This window comes from Astatotilapia calliptera, chromosome 6, assembly GCF_900246225.1.
Source record: "Astatotilapia calliptera chromosome 6, fAstCal1.2, whole genome shotgun sequence".
NCBI classification, from domain to species: domain Eukaryota; kingdom Metazoa; phylum Chordata; class Actinopteri; order Cichliformes; family Cichlidae; genus Astatotilapia; species Astatotilapia calliptera.
Window position 1 is genome coordinate 425,001 of NC_039307.1, and position 19,974 is coordinate 444,974.

The 19,974-nt window shown below is 44.3% G+C and overlaps 1 protein-coding gene across 2 annotated transcripts; it reads right to left on the reverse strand.

The window, feature by feature from the left end:
• Positions 1–3,206: 3,206 nt before the first annotated feature.
• LOC113023496 (NACHT, LRR and PYD domains-containing protein 3-like) lies at positions 3,207–19,800 on the reverse strand. Of its 2 annotated transcripts, XM_026169539.1 has the most exons (7): positions 19,763–19,800; positions 19,532–19,622; positions 12,160–14,008; positions 11,632–11,805; positions 9,884–10,057; positions 9,737–9,783; positions 3,207–3,970 (listed from the first exon to the last, which is right to left on the reverse strand). In XM_026169539.1, the coding sequence occupies exons 3-7, from the start codon at positions 13,971–13,973 to the stop codon at positions 3,435–3,437; spliced, it is 2,745 nt and encodes a 914-aa protein (XP_026025324.1). In that variant the 5' UTR covers positions 13,974–14,008; positions 19,532–19,622; positions 19,763–19,800; the 3' UTR covers positions 3,207–3,434. The 2 variants fall into 2 exon arrangements, with proteins under 2 accessions (XP_026025324.1, XP_026025323.1); XM_026169538.1 differs by lacking the exons at positions 19,532–19,622; positions 19,763–19,800 and having other exon boundaries at positions 12,160–14,167.
• Positions 19,801–19,974: the final 174 nt, after the last annotated feature.

The window sequence follows — 19,974 nt, forward strand, 5'->3', positions numbered from 1 at the left end:
CTGCTGAGGGATCTCCTCACGCTGTCCGGGGACAGAGTCATCACCTGGTCACCAGGAGGGGGTGGGGTCTTCTGTGCAGTGGTGCTGTTTTGGACTTCAAAGCGAGCAAAGAAAGTATTCAGCTCGTTCAGCAGGGGGATAGTGCTATCACAGGTCTGTGGTGGGGGCTTGTAATCTGTGATGGTCTGAATGCCCCGCCACAGGCTCCGTGAGTCTCTGCTGTCTTTGAAGTGATGAGATATTTTCCTGGAGTACTGTCTCTTAGCCTCTCTGATGCCACGGGAAAGGTTGGCCCTAGCTGTCCTCAGGCTCGCCTCGTCTCCAACTCTGAAGGCAACATTCCGAGCTTTCAGCAGCCTGTAGACCTCTCCTGTCATCCATGGTTTTTGATTGGCCTGGACAGTTATGGTTTTCGTGACTGTTACATCCTCAATACACTTGTTGATGTAGGCAGTAACAGTCTCTGCGTACTCCTGGAGGTCAGTGGTGTTGTTATAGGTGGCAGCCTGCTTAAACATGTTCCAGTCTGTAGTATTAAAGCAGTCCTGTAGAGCCTCTGAAGACCCCTCTGGCCACACTTGTATCCGCTTACGAACCGGTTTGGTGGTTTTAACGAGCGGTCTGTAGGCAGGCATTAGCATGACAGTGATATGGTCTGAGGCGCCGAGGTAGGGGAGGGGAAAAGCTTTGTAGGCTCCTCTCTGGGTGGTGTAAACAAAGTCCAGTGTGTTATTTCCCCTTGTTGGAAAGTCTATGTGTTGTTGTATTTTTGGAAACACGCACTTTAAGTCTGCATGATTGAAATCCCCAGCCAGGATGAGAAAAGCATCAGGATGGGCTGTCTGCTGCTCACTGATGTGCTGGTACAGTTCATTCAGTGCCTCATTCCTGTTGTTGACATTGGAGGAGGGAGGGATGTACACAGCGCACAGGAGTATGGCTGTATATTCCCTCGGTAGATAGAATGGCCGGCACTTAATAACCATTAACTCCAGCACTGGTGAGCAGTGTTTGCAGACCGCAACAGCATCGCGACACCAGGCATCATTGATGTAAACACAAAGTCCTCCCCCGCGGGTCTTACCTCCCGCGACGATGACTCTGTCAGCACGGTAGCATGTTAGCTGGTCGAGCTGAATCGAGCATCAAGGATACCAAAACCAAGATCCACAGAGGCCAAATCCTACCGAGAATCTGTGGCGAGCGCTCAAAATGAATGTCCATGCCTGGAAACTGTGCAGTTTGGACCAGCTAGAGCGATCTGCAAGGGAGGAATGGGCCAAATAATTTTGGCCTCAGGTGTGTTGTAATAGTGTTTGAGATGCTACATGTCAATTCATCTAAAAGAAAAAGACATTTCTGCAGTGATGAATTTCCCAAATACGCTTTTTTCATCTGCTCCTGTTTTTATAAAATACAAAATCATGACAATATTGAATGTGATATTTAATATTTAATACATACTGCATATCTCTTTGTATTATAAGTATGTATATTTAACTGGTGATTCACCATTTTTTCAGATGTGCATCCTTATTCAACAAGACATTGTGGTGATTTTTATTTATGCAGAGCGTTAACAAAGCAAAATACACTGTTTTGTTTTTTTGTTCTTATGCTCCTTCTAACCTGCCCTGCACAGTTGTTCTTATTTTGAACTGTATGTTATTACTGTTCTTGATTTAAAACAAGCGAGTTAGTATTTTTGGTTATCTTCATCTGTGGTCCTTGTCTCCATGTCTCTGCTGGTTGTTTCAGGTTAGCCTTGCGTCGTGTCTCTGTGTGTGTCTCTAGTCTGGGTCACGGCCTGTGAGTGTGTTTTGTTTCCTGTCTTATTTTGATAGTCCCGTTTCATGTGCATCCTGTTCTTTCTCACACTTAATGGCAATAAAACTGAATTTATTCTAACAGGCATCAAATCAAAACCAACTAAAGTTCCAACCAGCAGTCTTTCATTACCCATCGATAACTCTGCTGCCACACCAGGTTAAGAGTCTTGGTGTCATCCTCAACAGCACTCTTTCCTTTACAGCACATATAAATTATATTTTCATCTTCGTAATATTACCCATCTTCGTCCTTCTCTCGCTCCAAACAGCACCGCCTTGCTCGACCATGCTCTTGTCACCTCTCGTTTCGATTACTGGAATTCTCTCCTCTGTGGTCTGCCTCATAAATCTCTCCGTAAACTGCAGTTAGTTCAAAATACAGCTGCTCGTATTATATCCAGAATTAGATCCATTGAACATATAACAGCTGTACTTAAACAGCTCCTTTGGCTTCCAGTTTCATAACCTCGCCCCTCCATATTTGCCTGATCTCCTCCGTACGTGCTCGCACTCTCGTACGCTCTTCTTCAGCCTCCCGTCTGTCTGCTCCACCTGCTCGCCTGACAGGACTCAGAGCCTTTGGTTGTTCTGCCCCGAGACTTTGGATGCTCTGACACCAGATCTCCGGGCTACAAACTCTGTCTCTACTTTTAAATCTTCAAACCCATCTTTTCAGGATTGCGTACCCTTCATCGTGACTCCATCTTTATCTTTTTTTTTTTTTACCTTGTTTAGCTTTTATACTTGTTCTTTATTTTTCAATTACCTTTATGTTTTTATTTTGTTGTACTAATGTAAGGTGACCTTGATGATCTTTAATGGTGCCTAAAAATAAAATGTCCATCCATCCATCCATCCATCTTCTCCCACTTATCCGGGCTGGGTCGCGGGGGCAGCAGCCGAAGCAGAGAAGCCCAGACCTCCCTCTTCTCAGCCACCTCCTCCAGCTTGTCGAGGGAACACCAAGGCGTTCCCGTAGCAATGGGCCAAACACCCCATACTCCTGGAGCACCGTACTATAATAAAATGTATTATTATTATTACTTCCTGTGTGTCATCCTTTAGATTCCTTTCAGCCACGTTCCCCGGGTGTGTCCTCTCTGCCCTGATTCCCTCCTGCGTCCTTATTGTCTGAGTCTCCCTCTGGTCTTTGTCACATCCTCATCACACCTTTCCCATGTGTGTGCACTGTTTGTTTGTTTAGCAACCACTAGGTTCTCGACTCTAGTTTAGTCCGAGTTTTCTGTTACTTTTGCATTTTGTTCTCTAAGCTCCAACAATAAACCTGTCTGAGTGAAGTTCCTCTCTCCGTGGCCTCTGAAAGCTGCCAACCACACAATGACACATGACAAATAATGTGGTTTATTTTATGCTTTGAATCACAGTTTGTACGCAGACAGGAGAAAACTTATTTTAAAAAGAGAAATTTTTGATGTTTACAGAATTTATAAAACATAAAGTACAGGTTTTATTATACAAGCAGAACGTCACATGACTGTGTTAACACTCTGCCATCTGTTAGACCATCCCCACACATACTTCATATGTTCAACACTCAAAATCAAAACCTTTCTGCCAGCAACCGCACGTGGAAGACTCGTCCTGCTACAGTGAGCAGAGGGACACTGAAGAACCATGTGACACTAACCAGAACCCAGGGTACAGGGGTTTGCTGAAGGTGGTGTGGAAGGTGTAGAGATGGATCGGTGAGCCGGAAGAAATTCTGTAGAAGGTCAGAGTACCAGCGGGCCAATCCACATACACCGCTACTCTGTGAGAGGCGGAGGAGGAGGAGGGGATGGCTGTTTCTCTGTTATTGTGCCAAACCGAGAAACTTTCATCTTCAGCACACCTCAGACTCCAGGAGTGATCGTTCCCTCCAAACCTGCAGTCATAACTGTTTCCTCTCCTTCTGACGCTCCTGTAACTCACTGCTATAAAAACAAATCCTTTCCACTCGACCTCCCAGTAACAGCGACCAGTCAGCCCAGTGGTACATAGCAGCTGAAGCCAGACGTCAAACCTCTCTGGATGAACAGAAAAAGGCTGCTTCTCTGTCACTGCCGTCACCTGCCTGTTGTTGTCTGACAGTTTGAGTTTCCTGTTTGCTGTGTTTGCATCCAGTGCAAGTTCACAGAAATCTGAGAGTGGAAGAAAAACGAAGCATCATTAACACCAGACTGACAGTGATGTTTAAATAAATACAATCTAAAAAGTTACTATTGGGATATAAAGGGACCAACACTGGTGTGGTCATTTAATCATTTTCTTTTTATTTCTGTTGTTGAAGTTAGAAAAGCATCACTGGTTGTGAGAAATAAAATAAAAACCCCCAGAAAGAATGAAAACTGTGGAGGTTTAATTGAAAGTTAGCTACAAACAATAGTTAAGTACTGTGGTTGTACGTGAAGTCAGATCTAGACTTGTAGTCTAAACCAGGACCAAGACAGACCGAGTCAAGATAAGACCGAGACGGTTCATCCCAAAGCAGCATCTGGCTGCAGTATTTAAACTGCAGCCAGATGCTGCTTCGTTTACGGGTCTCGGGCATATTTATGTGTTTTTGCGATGCACAGCCCTCCTCACACTTGTCTACTCACTCACTGAGAGGACAGACATACAGGGAGTGCAGAATTATTAGACAAGTATTTTTGAGGAATAATTTTATTATTGAACAACAACCATGTTCTCAATGAACCCAAAAAACTCATTAATATCAAAGCTGAATGTTTGTGGAAGTAGTTTTTAGTTTGTTTTTAGTTTGAGCTATTTTAGGGGGATATCTGTGTGTGCAGGTGACTATTACTGTGCATAATTATTAGGCAACTTAACAAAAAACAAATATATACCCATTTCAATTATTTATTTTTACCAGTGAAACCAATATAACATCTCCACATTCACAAATATACATTTCTGACATTCAAAAACAAACAAAAACAAATCAGCGACCAATATAGCCACCTTTCTTTGCAAGGACACTCAAAAGCCTGCCATCCATGGATTCTGTCAGTGTTTTGATCTGTTCACCATCAACATTGCGTGCAGCAGCAACCACAGCCTCCCAGACACTGTTCAGAGAGGTGTACTGTTTTCCCTCCTTGTAAATCTCACATTTGATGATGGACCACAGGTTCTCAATGGGGTTCAGATCAGGTGAACAAGGAGGCCATGTCATTAGTTTTTCTTCTTTTATACCCTTTCTTGCAGCCACGCTGTGGAGTACTTGGACGCGTGTGATGGAGCATTGTCCTGCATGAAAATCATGTTTTTCTTGAAGGATGCAGACTTCTTCCTGTACCACTGCTTGAAGAAGGTGTCTTCCAGAAACTGGCAGTAGGACTGGGAGTTGAGCTTGACTCCATCCTCAACCCGAAAAGGCCCCACAAGCTCATCTTTGATGATACCAGCCCAAACCAGTACTCCACCTCCACCTTGCTGGCGTCTGAGTCGGACTGGAGCTCTCTGCCCTTTACCAATCCAGCCACGGGCCCATCCATCTGGCCCATCAAGACTCACTCTCATTTCATCAGTCCATAAAACCTTAGAAAAACCAGTCTTGAGATATTTCTTGGCCCAGTCTTGACGTTTCAGCTTGTGTGTCTTGTTCAGTGGTGGTCGTCTTTCAGCCTTTCTTACCTTGGCCATGTCTCTGAGTATTGCACACCTTGTGCTTTTGGGCACTCCAGTGATGTTGCAGCTCTGAAATATGGCCAAACTGGTGGCAAGTGGCATCTTGGCAGCTGCACGCTTGACTTTTCTCAGTTCATGGGCAGTTATTTTGCGCCTTGGTTTTTCCACACGCTTCTTGCGACCCTGTTGACTATTTTGAATGAAACGCTTGATTGTTCGATGATCACGCTTCAGAAGCTTTCGAAACATATCGTTATCGTTCTATCACCCAGCTCTAGCTCGAAGTGAGCCTTTAATCAGGGCTGATACAAAATAACAAACCATAAACTATGGGAATGACAAAACTAAGAACCTAACTGAGAGAAACTAAGGGCTATGAACGAAGACCATGAACGAAGACCAGGACTGAACTATGACGAAGTACTGTGGACAGACTATGAACACGACATGAAAAACTGAACAAGATCTTGGTGCTGGCACATGAAGGTGCAGGGAAACATGACTGGAGAAAGTGACTATGAACATGTCCGATACAGACTCTTGCAGGCTAGAATCATGACGTGCAGCTAGAGTAACAGGGTGCATGAACAGACGGCGCGACACAGACTGAACGAAACACAGAGACTAAATACCCACAAGGATGATTAGGGGAAGAGGCCACACATGGGAGCACAGCTGACACACATAAACCTAATGACAGGACAGGGGAAGTGAAACTAAATACAATAAACAAAGAACGCTGGACTCTTTCAAAATAAAACAGGAAACATGGAGATTAAACATGACATGAACTTAACATAACCACACAGACATGAAACATGACAGGTAGACACACGAACCAGGGAGACTGAGTACAGGGGGAGATGACAGAAAACAACTAAGTAATAAAGGAATAAACAGCAACCTAGAAATTAACTAGATCAAAAATGAATACAAAAATACATAAAACTCAAACACTGGGTCACACGACCCAGTACCGTGACACTGGCAATGATGGCACCGTTTGTGTTCCTATTTTCCTATTTTAGTTAGAAGACTGAAATGCCATGTTGCAATACGGTACTGCTACGGTAGCCAACGTTTCAAATGCAGGTTTGACAGGCTTGTGAGTGTACACTTTATCCAAAACCTAGTGAGGGTTTACTTATGCTTGCCAGTGGGTGGCTGTAGCTCAGGAGGTAGAGCAGGTCACCTACTGATTCAGACGGTTAGTGGTTCGATCCCTGGCTCCTCCAGGCCGCATGTCAGCAGTATGTCTGCAGCTGGCCTTGTGCTGGCCCATGTGTGGGCCACCTCTGGCAAACCAGATCTGGGCCACCAAAGGGCCATCATTCTTTGCCGTATGTGGGCCATGTGTAAGCACATTGTGTGGGCCAGATCCGGGCCATTACTATTTTGCTATGTGGGTAGTGTTTTATACCTGACCCTGGCTCTCTTCCCACAGATGTCTCTAAAGTAGTCTGTCCAATTCTAGAAATTGTTTGAGTGATCTTGGGAGGCACTGAAAATAATAAAGCATGTGTGGGAGAATGTTCATTCTGACAGACTCTATCCGAGAACTCAAAGTCAAAAAGGGGATGCCACCATTGAACATCTGACTTTATGTTGAACCGCAAACATTTTAGAACCCCGCAGGGTAACCCCCAAACATTTAATAGACTCATTATCCCACTTCCAATTATAGTTCATTCTTAGTTCTTTTGATGGGTTAAAGTAAACTTTAGTTTATGTAAAATATTAATTTTATACCGAGAATATTAGTCATATTCTTCTAACATGGTCATCAACTTTGGGAGTATTTGGGTAGGTTGTGCTAAAGCTAACAGAAGATCATCTGCAAATGAGGCCATTTTCTGCTCTCCTTTAGTAGATGTTACTCCTTTATATCCATTGGTGAGGAGTGGTGGAGCGCAGCATCCTTGTAGTGTTCCTCTGTGTAGGTAGAATGAGTCTGTCAGATCCACACTGATCTTGGTTTGTCATATAGTGCTGCCAGTGTGCTGATACTGGATGAGTTCATGCAGAAAAGACTTACAGAATCGAATGCTTTCTCTGCAGCTACACTTATTAGCAGAGTCATTTCACAATGTGTGGTGTTCTCCTAATACTATCCTGAGTTTGTTTGATAAAACCTGTGTAGTTGTTGTGTAATAGGTCGGTTCAATGGTAACTTTATTGTCCCCAATAAGAAACTGATTTGCAGTCTGTCCATACACACAAAAAACAAAAACAAACAAACAAAAAAGAAGCCCAGAAACAACAGCCCAAATTTTATCGTCAACAAAGTGCAATGGCAACAACACCATTATGTCTGGTAATACTGATTCCAATCTCAATTTGTAGCCAGTATTTAACATACTTGCAGGTCAGTAATTTCCACAGTCCAATTGATCTTTTCCCTCTTTGGGGATAGTAGAAGTGATCGCCTCTCTTTACCGAGTCTCTGTGGGCTCAAAACACGCTGCGCCAAAAATTTATCCAAGGAGTCCAAGGATCATGTCCCCCGACACAAACAGAGTAACATAGTGTACGCTGTTAAGTGCAGGAGGATTGCCAGGATTTATACATCGGGGAAACCAAACAACCTCTGGCTGAGAGGATGGCACAACACAGAAGAGCCACCTCGTCAGGCCAGGACTCTGCAGTATATTCACACCTACAGGCCAGTGGACACTCTTTCAGTGATGAGGATGTAACATCCTGGACAGGGAGGAACGCTGGTTTGAGGGCGGAGTCAAGGAGGCCATTTACGTGAAAAGGGAAAGACCATCTCTGAATCCATTCCCCAACTCTCTATGAATGGTACTCATGGTTATTGATCAGTGGTTGTTGATCAATGCTCATAATAATTTGCATATTAACAGTGTTGGGGAGTAACGTAATACATGCACCAGCGTTACGTATTTAAAATACAAAATATGAGTAACTGTATTCCGTTACAGTTACCGTTTAAAAAGGTGATATTCAGAATACAGTTACTTTGCTGAAATTAAGGGATTACACAGCGTTATTTTCCTGTTTCATATGTTCGGCTATATGCTCTCTATTTTTGGTTTCCACGCCCCAAACAAAACACACATTAAGAGGCTCTAATGTCTGTGTCTCAATCTCGCGGCCCATGTCACCTCTACTTGCGGCCGCATAATGACGTGAAGAAATATTTTAAAAAATTATTTAATATGAAGGCAATAGGCAGAGAGAGGCATAGCCCTAAAGCATGGAGCCTGATGGGCAGTGTAGTTCGTGCTGCAGGGAGAATGGACTGTCATACCCGTGATGTGTCTGTGAGTGAGGGAGGGAGAAAAAGGAAAAGTATGAGCTGTCACGGGGCAGAAACGGGAGCTGGAAGCATGTAAATATAATAATAACCACTGCAGCCAAACAGAGAGCCTGACGAGCCCAGCTGTGAGTAAGCTATTAAGACTCGACTGTACGCTGTGTTCCTGTTTTCCTCTGAAACAATAAGTCCCGTTGCAGCAGTCTTTCAACGCCTCTCTCTGTCTCTCGCTAGCAAAGTTGACCCAGACAACAAAGTAAAGCTAGTTTTCAGCTACGTACCCGACGTATCAGTCAGAGGTCCCTTTACTACAGTTCGGAGCCGCGGACCTGTTTTATATACGCGTCGAATAGTTTTCTATATGAGCTCGCTGCAAAAAGTGCAGCTTTACCTAATGTCCACCTACTGTTACTCATTTATATTAAGATTTAAACATCTGGTTGGTGTTGGTGTGGAGAGTAACCTTCAGTAATAGTAATAAATCACACAGCAATCGTTCATTCATGTAGTTGTAAAAAGCATGATAATATAATAGGTAATCCAAAGTATTCAGAATACATATGTAATTTGTAATCTGTAGTGGAATACATTTTAAAGGTAACCTTCCCAACACTGCATATTAATGATCATAAACTGACTCCCAGCCCATTGTTCCTTCAGTGGGCTGGTTTCAGTCATTATGCAAATGTACTGTATATAAGGTTGGTTAAACCTGCAGTCAGCTGAGACTGAAGAAGTCATTTGGATGATTGACGCAGCGTTTCTCCCACTGAAAACGTCCAGATGAACAGAATCAACCTTTGGGATTTACTTAGCTGGATGACTTAGCACGCATCCTTGTGCTACCACTGTGTTGTCACAAGTGACAGATACTATGACATGAGCAGCTGATGTCACATGTTCACATGTTTACCGCTGAGTTTTTCACCAATGTATTGAGAGACATTTAGCAGAAATGTGACTAGTTTGTAATGATGCAGAATAAAAACATGCTTACACTTTTTCAGACCAGGTTTCAGCCTTTGCGCTCCACTATGCTCCAGGCTGAAGGAAGAAATAAAGCCAGAATGAGCCTTCAGAAGCTTCCTCATTATCGAGGATCTTGTTGCGAGAGAGCATGTGAGTTCAACAGTAGAGTCCATACCTGAGACTGTCCAGTCTCCACTGTGGATCCTTTAGTCCAGCAGTCAGTAGCTTTACCCCTAGGTCTCCTGGATGGTTGTAGCTCAGGTCCAGCTCTCTCAAGCGTGAGGGGTTGGATTTCAGAGCTGAGGCCAAACAGATACAGCCTTCCTCTGAGATCTGACAGCCTGACAGCCTTGACACAACCGCAAATAAAGAATGACATATTATTGAAGTTATATATATTGCTCTTCTCGCAATCGTTCGTCTACTGCGCGTCGTAGCCGATTCAAAAGAACAAGGCAAAACACTTTCCCGGGTACCGACAGCAACGTGATACCCTGCCAGTTGTTACAGTCACCCAAATCACCTTTCTTTGAAAGTTTGATGATGACGCCTTTTGTCCAATCATCGGGTACATATGATGTTGACCAGCAGGCGTTTAGGAGTCTTGTAAGGGCGGCTTCCAACTGGGGTCCGCCATGCTTTGGATGAGTGACAGACCATAAAAATTATTTTCAAATTACTCTGTATGTGGTCTGACCAAAACAGAAATCAGTTTAATAATCATCAAACTTCCAAAGAAAGGTGATTTGGGTGACTGTAACAACTGGCAGGGCATCGCGTTGCTGTCGGTACCCGGGAAAGTGTTTTGCCTCGTTCTTTTGAATCAGCTACGATGCGCAGTAAACGAACGATTGCGAGAAGAGCAGGCTGGCTGTCGGAGTGGCTGATCATGCGTCGAGCAAATCTTCACCCTCCGCATGATCATTGAACAAACATTGGAATACCAAAGGAAGATTTCTATTAATTTCATTGACTTCGAGAAGGCTTTTGACAGCGTCCACCGGCCGACTCTATGGTAAATGGCCTGTATTTATATAGCGCTTTTCTAGTCCCTAAGGAAAAAGTGCTTTACACAACCAGTCATCCACCCATTCACACACACATTCACACACTGGTGATGGCAGCTACATTGTAGCCACAGCCACCCTGGGGCGCACTGACAGAGGCGAGGCTGCTGGACACTGGCGCCACCGGGCCCTCTGACCACCACCAGTAGGCAACGGGTGAAGTGTCTTGCCCAAGGACACAACAGCCGAGACTGTCCAAGCCAGGGCTCAAACCGGCAACCTTCCGATTACAAGGCGAACTCCCAACTCTTGATCCACGATCGCTATGGGCTATCCTACACCAGTATGGAGTCCCTCAGCAGTTTGTAGATGCCTTTCATTGTCTTTACTCCAACTCCCGTTGGTGCATCCGGATTTTAAACTATCATTCATACGCATTCATACTCCGATAGATGCATCTGAGAGCAAGTTGGGGTTAGTATCTTGCCCAAGGATACTTGGCATACAAACTAGGGGAGCCAGGGATCAAACCACCAACCTTCCAATGAGCAGCTGACCTGCTCTACCTCCTGAGCTACACCCACCCCCTGTCTTGTGTGCTCTTGTGTGCAGCAACATCTGCTTTCTGTGCGAGATGGTCATCACAATGGAGGGGGGCGGGAATGTTTGAATTTGGTACCTCCTTTTCCAACTGTCCACAATCACTCGCTGCCACGGGCAGACTGAGAGCCGCTGCCTGGGCTACGCCAGACAGCAATAGAAGCAGCCTCAGCGCTGATCTCTCCATCCAAACAATGCAGAGAGTCAACTGCTTTTATCATACATTCGATATATAATAGTTTGGACAGAAATCGTGATGTGAAGAAACAGTCTTTGCCGAAACAAAATTAAACTTCGACAGACGTTAAAACTTTACCTGAGAATTTTCAGTGCACAGCGTGGACTTTCCAATCCAGACGATAGCAGCATCACTCCTAAATCCTTCAGGTCATTGTTACTCAGGTCCAGCTCTGTCAGACTGGAGACCTGTGAGCTTAGTACCGAAGACAGAGCTTCACAGGTTCTTTCTGACAAATTGCAGCTGCTCAGCCTTGAAATGAGTTAACAAAACATTTGTAACATTTTGGGGTATAAAAAAAGACCTCCAAAGAGGTTTTACTTTTTCAGATACAAGAATGGTTGATTGCAGGATCAAACAGTTTAATAACACCACTTTAAATTTCCATAGGAATTTTAGATTCCATTATCTAAAGTTAATAATCTGACCAAAATATTTAAAACTGTCTATAAACAAAGTTGCAAACCAGTAGTTAATTTTGCTGGTGGTTTAATGTGTTGATTTGTTTTCACAATTATCAAATCACTGGTTTTGTTTAGTTTAGTGTTTAGTGAACAATCATGGTGTTTTAAGACATTTTCTAATTCTTGTTATCTATGTACTTACAGAGCTGTTTTTGAGGCTTTGACCACTAGCAAAAGCCTCAGAAGAGCCTCCTCTGAAGCAGAGTACTTCTTCAGGTCAAAAACATGCAGATCTTCTTCTGATGACAGTAAGATGAAGACCAAAGCTGACCACTGAGCTGGAGAAAGTTCATATGTGGAGAGGCTTCCTGAACTTAAATACTGTTGGATCTCCTCTATTAAAGAACGATCATTTAGTTCATTCAGACAGTGGAGAAGATTAATGTTTCTCTCTGGAGACAGATTCTCACTGAGCTTCTCCTTGATGTATTGGATTGTTTTCTGGTTGGTTTTTGACCGACAGTCTGTTTTTTTCAGTAGGCTCTGTAGTTTATCCTGATTGGTCTGCAGTGAAAGACCCAAGAGGAAGCGAAGGAACAAGTCCAGGTGTCCGTTTGAACTCTGTAAGGCCCTGTCAATCGAAATTTTGTTGATCTTCTTTGAAGATATTTTACTGAAAAGCAGTCGAAGAATTTTCAGAGACAGTGGTGGTGAAAGCATCACATTTTTGTTGCTATTTATAAGCGACATCCTCACATAAAGAGCAGCCAGAAACTCCTGAACGCTCAAATGGACGAAGCTGAACATCTTGTCTTTCCCTTTCCTTCCTCGATCTTCTTTGAAGATCTCTGTGAACACTCCTGAGCACACCGAGGCTTCGCTGAAATCAATGCCACTCTCTCTCAGATCCTTCTCATAGAAGATCAGGTTGCCCTTTTCCAGCTGCTCAAAGGCCAGTTTTGCTAATGACTTAATGTATTGAATGCTCTTCTCTGGGCCATACTTTTCTTTTGTCCGATCAATCTGAAACATCAGGAACTCTGCGTACATCTCAGTCAGAGTCTTGGGCAGCTCTCCTCCCTCTCTGGTTTTCAACACATCCTCCAGAACTGTTGCAGTGATCCAGCAGAAGACTGGGATGTGGCACATGATGTGGAGGCTTCGTGATGTCACAATATGGGAGATGAGTTTGTCAGCCTCCTCCTTACCTTTGAATCTCTTCCTGAAGTACTCCTCTTTCTGTTGGTCGGTGAACCCCCTGACCTCTGTTGTACTGCTGATAAACTCTCGAGGGATCTGATTGGCCGCTGCAGGCCGTGTGGTTACCCAGATGCGAGCAGAGCGTAGCAGTTTCCCATTGATGAGTTTCCTCAGCAGGACATCTGTTTTAGCTGCCTTTGTTACATCGACAGAGCGAATGTCTTCAGAATGAAGGTCGAGATGAAGGCGGCTCTCATCCAGCCCATCAAACACAAACAGAAGTTTGAATTTACTCTTGTCATAGTTGGTGATTCCTGATGACTGAACATCTGTAAAGATGTAATTAAGAGCCTCCTGTGGGATGCCTACAGTTTCTGGGATGCATTCATGAATGAGCTCTGCCAAACTGAACTTTTCTCCCTTCAGAGGATTCAGCTGACGGAAGGTGAAGGGGAAAATCAGATGCACATCTTGATTGGACCTTTGTTCAGCCCAGTCCAAAACAAACTTGTGAACAAGGAAAGTTTTTCCAATTCCTGCGATTCCATTGGTCATCACTGTTTTGATGGGTCTGTAGTCTCCTGAAGGATGTTTGAACATGTCTGTGGGTCTAATAGGTTTCTCTGGCTCTGCTGGCTTCCATACTTTCTCAATCTGCCGGACCTCATGCTGTGTGTTGATATGTACATCATATCCAGCTGTGATGTACAGCTCTGTGTAGATATCAGTTAGATGCAATTTATCTTCTGTCCACCCTTCTTGTGCGCACATGAACTTGTCCTGGAAGTTTGATTGAAGCATCTGCTTGTAAAACATGATGGGGCGAGGCTCTGGTACTGGAACCACCACATCTGTATCAAACAAGTAACAAATTATAAACCTGTGTCTACAAATACCCATGTTAATGTTAGAAACACATGGATTTCAGGGTGAAATATTGTCTCAAGATAATGCTTCATGCATTTCTTCAGGAAACATTATAACTTTCATAATTGGAAGTTAATGTTTGACTGAAGACACTCACAGAAATACATTTATAACTGCCTTAGAAGCTCTACTTTAGCCATAATGACTCAATAAAAATAAATTCCACTCTGAATATATAGATAAAAAGTTATTCAAGCAGGTTCATGGTTTATTTTTAAAAGTGTGAGCAGGCTAGACAGTCCCCTAGTCTTCAGAACCAGCTTGAAAGGATGACTGCGAAAAGCTGCTGACAGTGTTGTGTCCCTGATAATGCATTGCGTCAAATGGAGACCAACGACCATTGATCAGTGGTTTTTGATCAGTGGTTGTTGATCAGTGGTTGTTGATAAATGGTCATGAGAATTTGCATAATCATGTTGAAGGAACTGACCTCACCGCCCATTGTTCCTTCAGTGGGCTGGTTTCCGTCATTATGCAAATGTGGTGTATATAAGAAACCTGCAGTCAGCTGAGACTGAAGAAGTCACTTGGATGAGTGACGAAACATTTCTCCCACTGAAAACGCTACGTCCAGATTAACAGAATCCACCTTTGGAGATGTGGTTTTGGTGGTTTCATTGAGCAATAACCTTCAGCTTGTACTGGGGTGGTTTCTGAGTGTGAAACATCTCAAATGAGAATCATCACCCTCAGGTCAGAGGCCATGGTTCTCAACCAGGAAGGTGGTATCTGTAAGGCCAGATATCACTGAGTGATCCGCCATGTGTTAGCATCTAGCACCATTGCTGTTATGTGCTGGATTGTCTCAGGGGCACCTTTACACAGCCTGCACCTGGGGTCTTGCCTGGTGTGATAGACCCCAGCCTCTATGGCTCTTGTGCTCAGAGCTTGTTCAGTCCAGCTTTGTCCAGCTGCTGGTAGGATTTCTGGATGTCAGCCACCTCTTTTATCTGCCGGTGGTACATACCATTCAGGGGCCTGTCCTTCCATGATGGTTCCTCCTCTTTTTTGGGTTTCTGCTGCCTGAGGTATTAACTGATCGCATGGTCGGTTGGGGCCATCTTCCTGATGTAATCATGGATGTTTGTTGTCTCATCCTGGACTGTGTTACTGACACTTACAAGTCCCCGGCCTCCTTCCTTCCACTTAGCGTACAGCCTCAGGGTGCTGGACTTGGGGTGAAACCCCCCATGCATGGTCCGGAGCTTCATCGTCTGTATGTAAGTGGCTTCTATCTCCTCCTGTGGTCAACTTTTTATCCCAGCAGGGGGGAGGGCGTAGGTGTTGATAGCCCGGATCTTGTTGTTACCGTTCAGCTGAGTCCTCAGGAGTTGCCTGACCCTCTGCAGGTACTTGGTGGTTGCAGCTTTCCGAGCAGCATACGCCACACCCATACGCCATGGAGTTTCTGTTGACAGCTATTAGGGTCATAGGCCTTCTTGTAACCAGTCCAGGCAGTGCTACTAGTAGCTGGTGTTTGGCACCTCTGGTATTCTTGCCAATCCCCTTCTGTGCCCCACTCATGTATTGAGCTATATGTCTGTTCACCTTAGCCGCTATGATGCCTGACAGGATCTTCCATGTGGTACTGACAGTGTTGGGGAGTAATGGAATACATGTACCGGCGTTACGTATTTAAAACACAAAATATAAGTAACTGTATTCTGTTACAGTTACCATTTAAAAAGGTGGTGTCACGGTAGCCGCTGACCGTGTGGAGAGTGTTTGGAGGACCGAGGTGCGGACACAGACACAGGAGGCAAAACTTTTGCTAAACTCAAAGTGAGCCTTTATTAGGGGCTGATACAGAAGGCAAAATAACAAACAATAAACTACGGCAATGACAAAACTAAGAACCTAAACTGGGAGAAACGAAAGGCTATGAACGAGGGCCATGAACGAAGACTAGGACTGAGGACTGAACTATAACGAAGTACTATGAACTGACTATGAACACAACATGAAAAACTATGAACAAGATCTCAGTGCTGGCACATGAAGGTGCAGGAAAACATGACTGGAGTAAGTGACTATGAACATGTCCGATACCGAATCTTGCAGGCTAGAATCATGACGTGCAGCTAGAATAACAGGGTGGGTGAATCAGACGGCACGACGACGAACACAGGAAGACTGAGGACTTAAATACACACATGAGGTGATCAGGGGAAGTGGAGACACATGAGGCCACAGCTGACTAGAATGAAACATGATGACAACACAGGGGAGAGTAAAACTAAATGCAATGAACAAAGAACACCAGACTCTTTCAAAATAAAACGGGAAACACGGAGACATAGATAAGACACAAACTTGACAAGAGCCACACAGACATGACAGGTAGGTGCATGAACCAGTGAGACTGAGTACAGGGGGAGATGGCAAAAGAAATTTAAGAAACAAAGGACTAAACCGCAAGCTTCCTGTCTGACAGACACCAGGTGGTCAGACTGGGCAGCATCACCTCATCCCCCATCACACTGAACACTGGTGCTTCACAGGGGTGTGTACTGAGCCCTCTCCTCTACACCTACGACTGCACAGCCACTAACGGCTCCAACATCATTGTGAAGTTTGCGGACGACACTACAGTGGTGGGTCTTATCACCAACGGTGATGAGACGGCTTACAGGGAGGAGGTCAGCGCCCTGACCCACTGGTGTCAAGACAACCATCTCACCCTCAACGTCGCAAAGACAAAGGAGTTGATAGTGGACTTCCGGAGGTGCAGAGAAGTACACACCCCCATCACCATCAACGGCGCTGCTGTGGAGAGAGTGAGCAGCTTCCGGTTCCTTGGAGTACATCTGGCTGAGGATCTTACGTGGTCAGTACACACAAACAAAACAGTGAAGAAGGCGCAGCAGCGCCTCTTCTTTCTCAGGAGACTGAAAAGATTCGGCATGAGCCCCCGCATCCTCAGGACCTTCTATCACTGTGCCATTGAGAGCATCCTCACTGGATGCATCACCACCTGGTATGGCAACAGCACCGCCTACAACTGCAAAGCTCTCCAGCGAGTAGTGCGGTGCTCTGAACGGATAATTGGAGGTGAGCTTCCCTCCCTCCAAGACATCTACAGGAAGCGGTGCCTGAGGAAAGCGGGGAGGATCATCAAGGACTCCAGTCACCCCAGCCATAAACTGTTCAGACTGCTTCCATCAGGAAGGAGGTTCTGCAGCATCCGGTCCCGTACCAGCAGACTGAGAGACAGCTTCTTCCACCAGGCCATCAGACTGCTGAACACGTCATAGACACCTCCGCTTCACTACTGGAACTTCAACATTATGCACTCCATACTGTACAGTAATGCCACTGTTTTGCACATGTCTCACTCTGTATATTTTTATATATTTTATTATTATTATTATTATTATTTTATTTTATTTTTTTACTATTTAATTTGTAAAAATGTGTATACACACACACACACACACACACACACGTAGGAAAATATTTAGTATACACATCCAGAAATGCATACACTATTATATATTGTACATATATTTATTAGTTTTAGGTCGGCCATTCTTGTATTTTGCTCGTTTGTGTTGTTGTGTTTGCACATCTCTGTTGCTTGTGTGTCTCGCACACAAGAATTTCACTCGCATGTGCTGTGCCAGTGTGCCTGCACATGTGATGTGACAATAAAAGTGATTTGATTTGATTTGATTTGACCTGGAAATTAACTAGATGAGCCAAACTGAAACCTCTGTCCAGTGAATACAAAATGATACATTAAAAACCCACAAACTGGGTCACACAACCCAGTACCGTGACAGGTGGTATTCAGAATACAGTTACTTTGTTGAAATAGAGGAATTACACGACGGTCATTTCCTGTTTCATATGTTCGGCTATGCCCTCTGTATTTCTGGTAATTCCACGCTGGTGGAAACCTACCCCAAAAAAAACGCATTAAGAGGCACTAATGCCGGGGTCTCAATCCCGCGGCCCTTGTCACCTCTACTTGCAGCCCGCATAATGACGTGAAGAAATATTTTCTAAAATTATTATTCAAAAAATTATAGTGTTACAGGCATCGCCCTAAAGGGGCTATATGCTCGGAATAGTTTTCTATACAAGATCACTGCAAAAAGTGCAGCCTTACCTAATGTCCACCTACTGTTACTCATTTATATTAAGATTCAAACATCTGGTTGGTGTTGGTGTGGAGAGTAACCTTCAGTAATAGTAATAAATCACAGCAATGGGACATTCATGTAGTTGTAGAAAGCATGATAATATATTAAGTAATCCAAAGTATTCAGAATACTCATTGAGTAACGTAACAAAATACGTTACAAAACGCTACATTTTGGGGCATGTAATCTGTAATCTGTAGTGGAATACATTTTAAAAGTAACCTTCCCAACACTGCTAAGAAGTATGTGGCAGGGAGGTGGTCTCTGGCCTGCTGCAGTGGATGGGTGGTGCAGTGAGCTCTCGGGCACATAGGGGACAGGTGTGTGTGCTGAGACTAATGACTCTCTCATTATATATAGTGACGGCAGAGACTGATGGAAAAGTGTGTGCAGCGGAGGAACTCCTGGCTCGAGTTGTGCCTTAACCTGAACGAACTGGTGAACAAAAATAAAGAAACCCAAAACACGTCAGTACACTGTGTGGGTCCGATCATTGCTACAAAGTACAACAAGCTGCCCATGCCTCAAGCCTTAGAAACTGCCAAGCAAAGACTCACGGTCTTGCCCAACACCTTGAAGAGGTATGCAAGAGAGACAGAAGCTAGGAGGAAAAAACAACTGAACCATCCAAGGTGTACGCTCAGTGGTAAGGCAGCAATATGAGAAGAGTACCACCAAGGCTGTAGCCATACTGGAAGAGCATACAGAAGAAGCATGCAACACATGACAACAATGTTCAGTGGCTAGGGAATCTAAGACCACAGCAGCCTCCCAGGATCCAGTCACCAGCTCTTCTTTCTAGGATGTCTCGCACTGTGATGGACAGCACCTTTTAAAATCCTTGGTCTGTCACTGAGTTTCAGTTCCTGCTTTAATTTTTCTTGTGTTTAGTTCCCTCAGCATTCACCTGTCTCACCTTTCACAGTTCTGTCTCTGAATTCAGGTTTAAGTTCATTTGAATGGAAAACTGCATGTGCTGCTGTATCCTGAGAGCTGGTTTCCACCTGTGTTTTACTTCATTCCTCACCTGTATCCACTCCTCTGAGCAGTTATCTGTGTATAAATGCTCTGCTCCATAAATCAACTCACATTCTGCATACATACGTTCAGCATAATCTAACAGTTTAGTGAAAACCTGATATGATGACAGCGCTAACTCACAGAAAGAGCTGAGACAGCAGAGCACAAAAAGGTCTACAGCAGATGTTCGACTCTCTTCTGTCTGCTGGTTAGGAAGAACAGCAAAGGTGAAAACTTTGAGGTGAAATGTGAACCAGCTGAGATGATAGCAGACAAACACACCTTTGTAAGCAGCAGCAGCTGCCTCCCCAAAGCCTTCGCTGATCCTGCTGCAGACAGAGAGATTTCAATCCGTCCACTCTTCAGGAAAGAGCTGAAAAAAGAGGAAAGATCATCACATCTTTTTCACAACCAAACAGGAAGTGCATCATTTCCTTGTGTGAACACAGCTGATTCACGACACGTAGCACATGCTGTCTGAGCAGCTTTCACACAAAAAATAGGTGAACTGACCCTTTAAACCTCCAAGAGTTAACCAGCTGTAGTTAAAAGATGGACGCAGCCTGTCCCCTGCTGTCACTTGATGCGAGGTACCTTGGACAGGCTGCAGACCACACAGAGTGGACAGGTGAAGGTGGGGGCGAACATAGAAGATACTGAGATGAAGTGAAAAACCTGTGGTTTGGCTCAAAAAGTTTCCAGCAGCTTCACAAGAAACAGGAAAT

Excerpts from the sequence above, each read along its gene's own strand:
- LOC113023496 (XM_026169538.1), bottom strand. The coding sequence starts at position 14,057 with ATGGGTATTTGTAGACACAGGTTTATAATTTGTTACTTGTTTGATACA. Across the intron at positions 10,058-11,631 it reads TGTGCACTGAAAATTCTCAG|GCTGTCAGGCTGTCAGATCT; the intron begins GTAAAGTTTTAA and ends GGTTGTGTCAAG. Across the intron at positions 3,971-9,736 it reads GAAACCTGGTCTGAAAAAGT|ATTTCTGTGAACTTGCACTG; the intron begins GTAAGCATGTTT and ends TTCCACTCTCAG.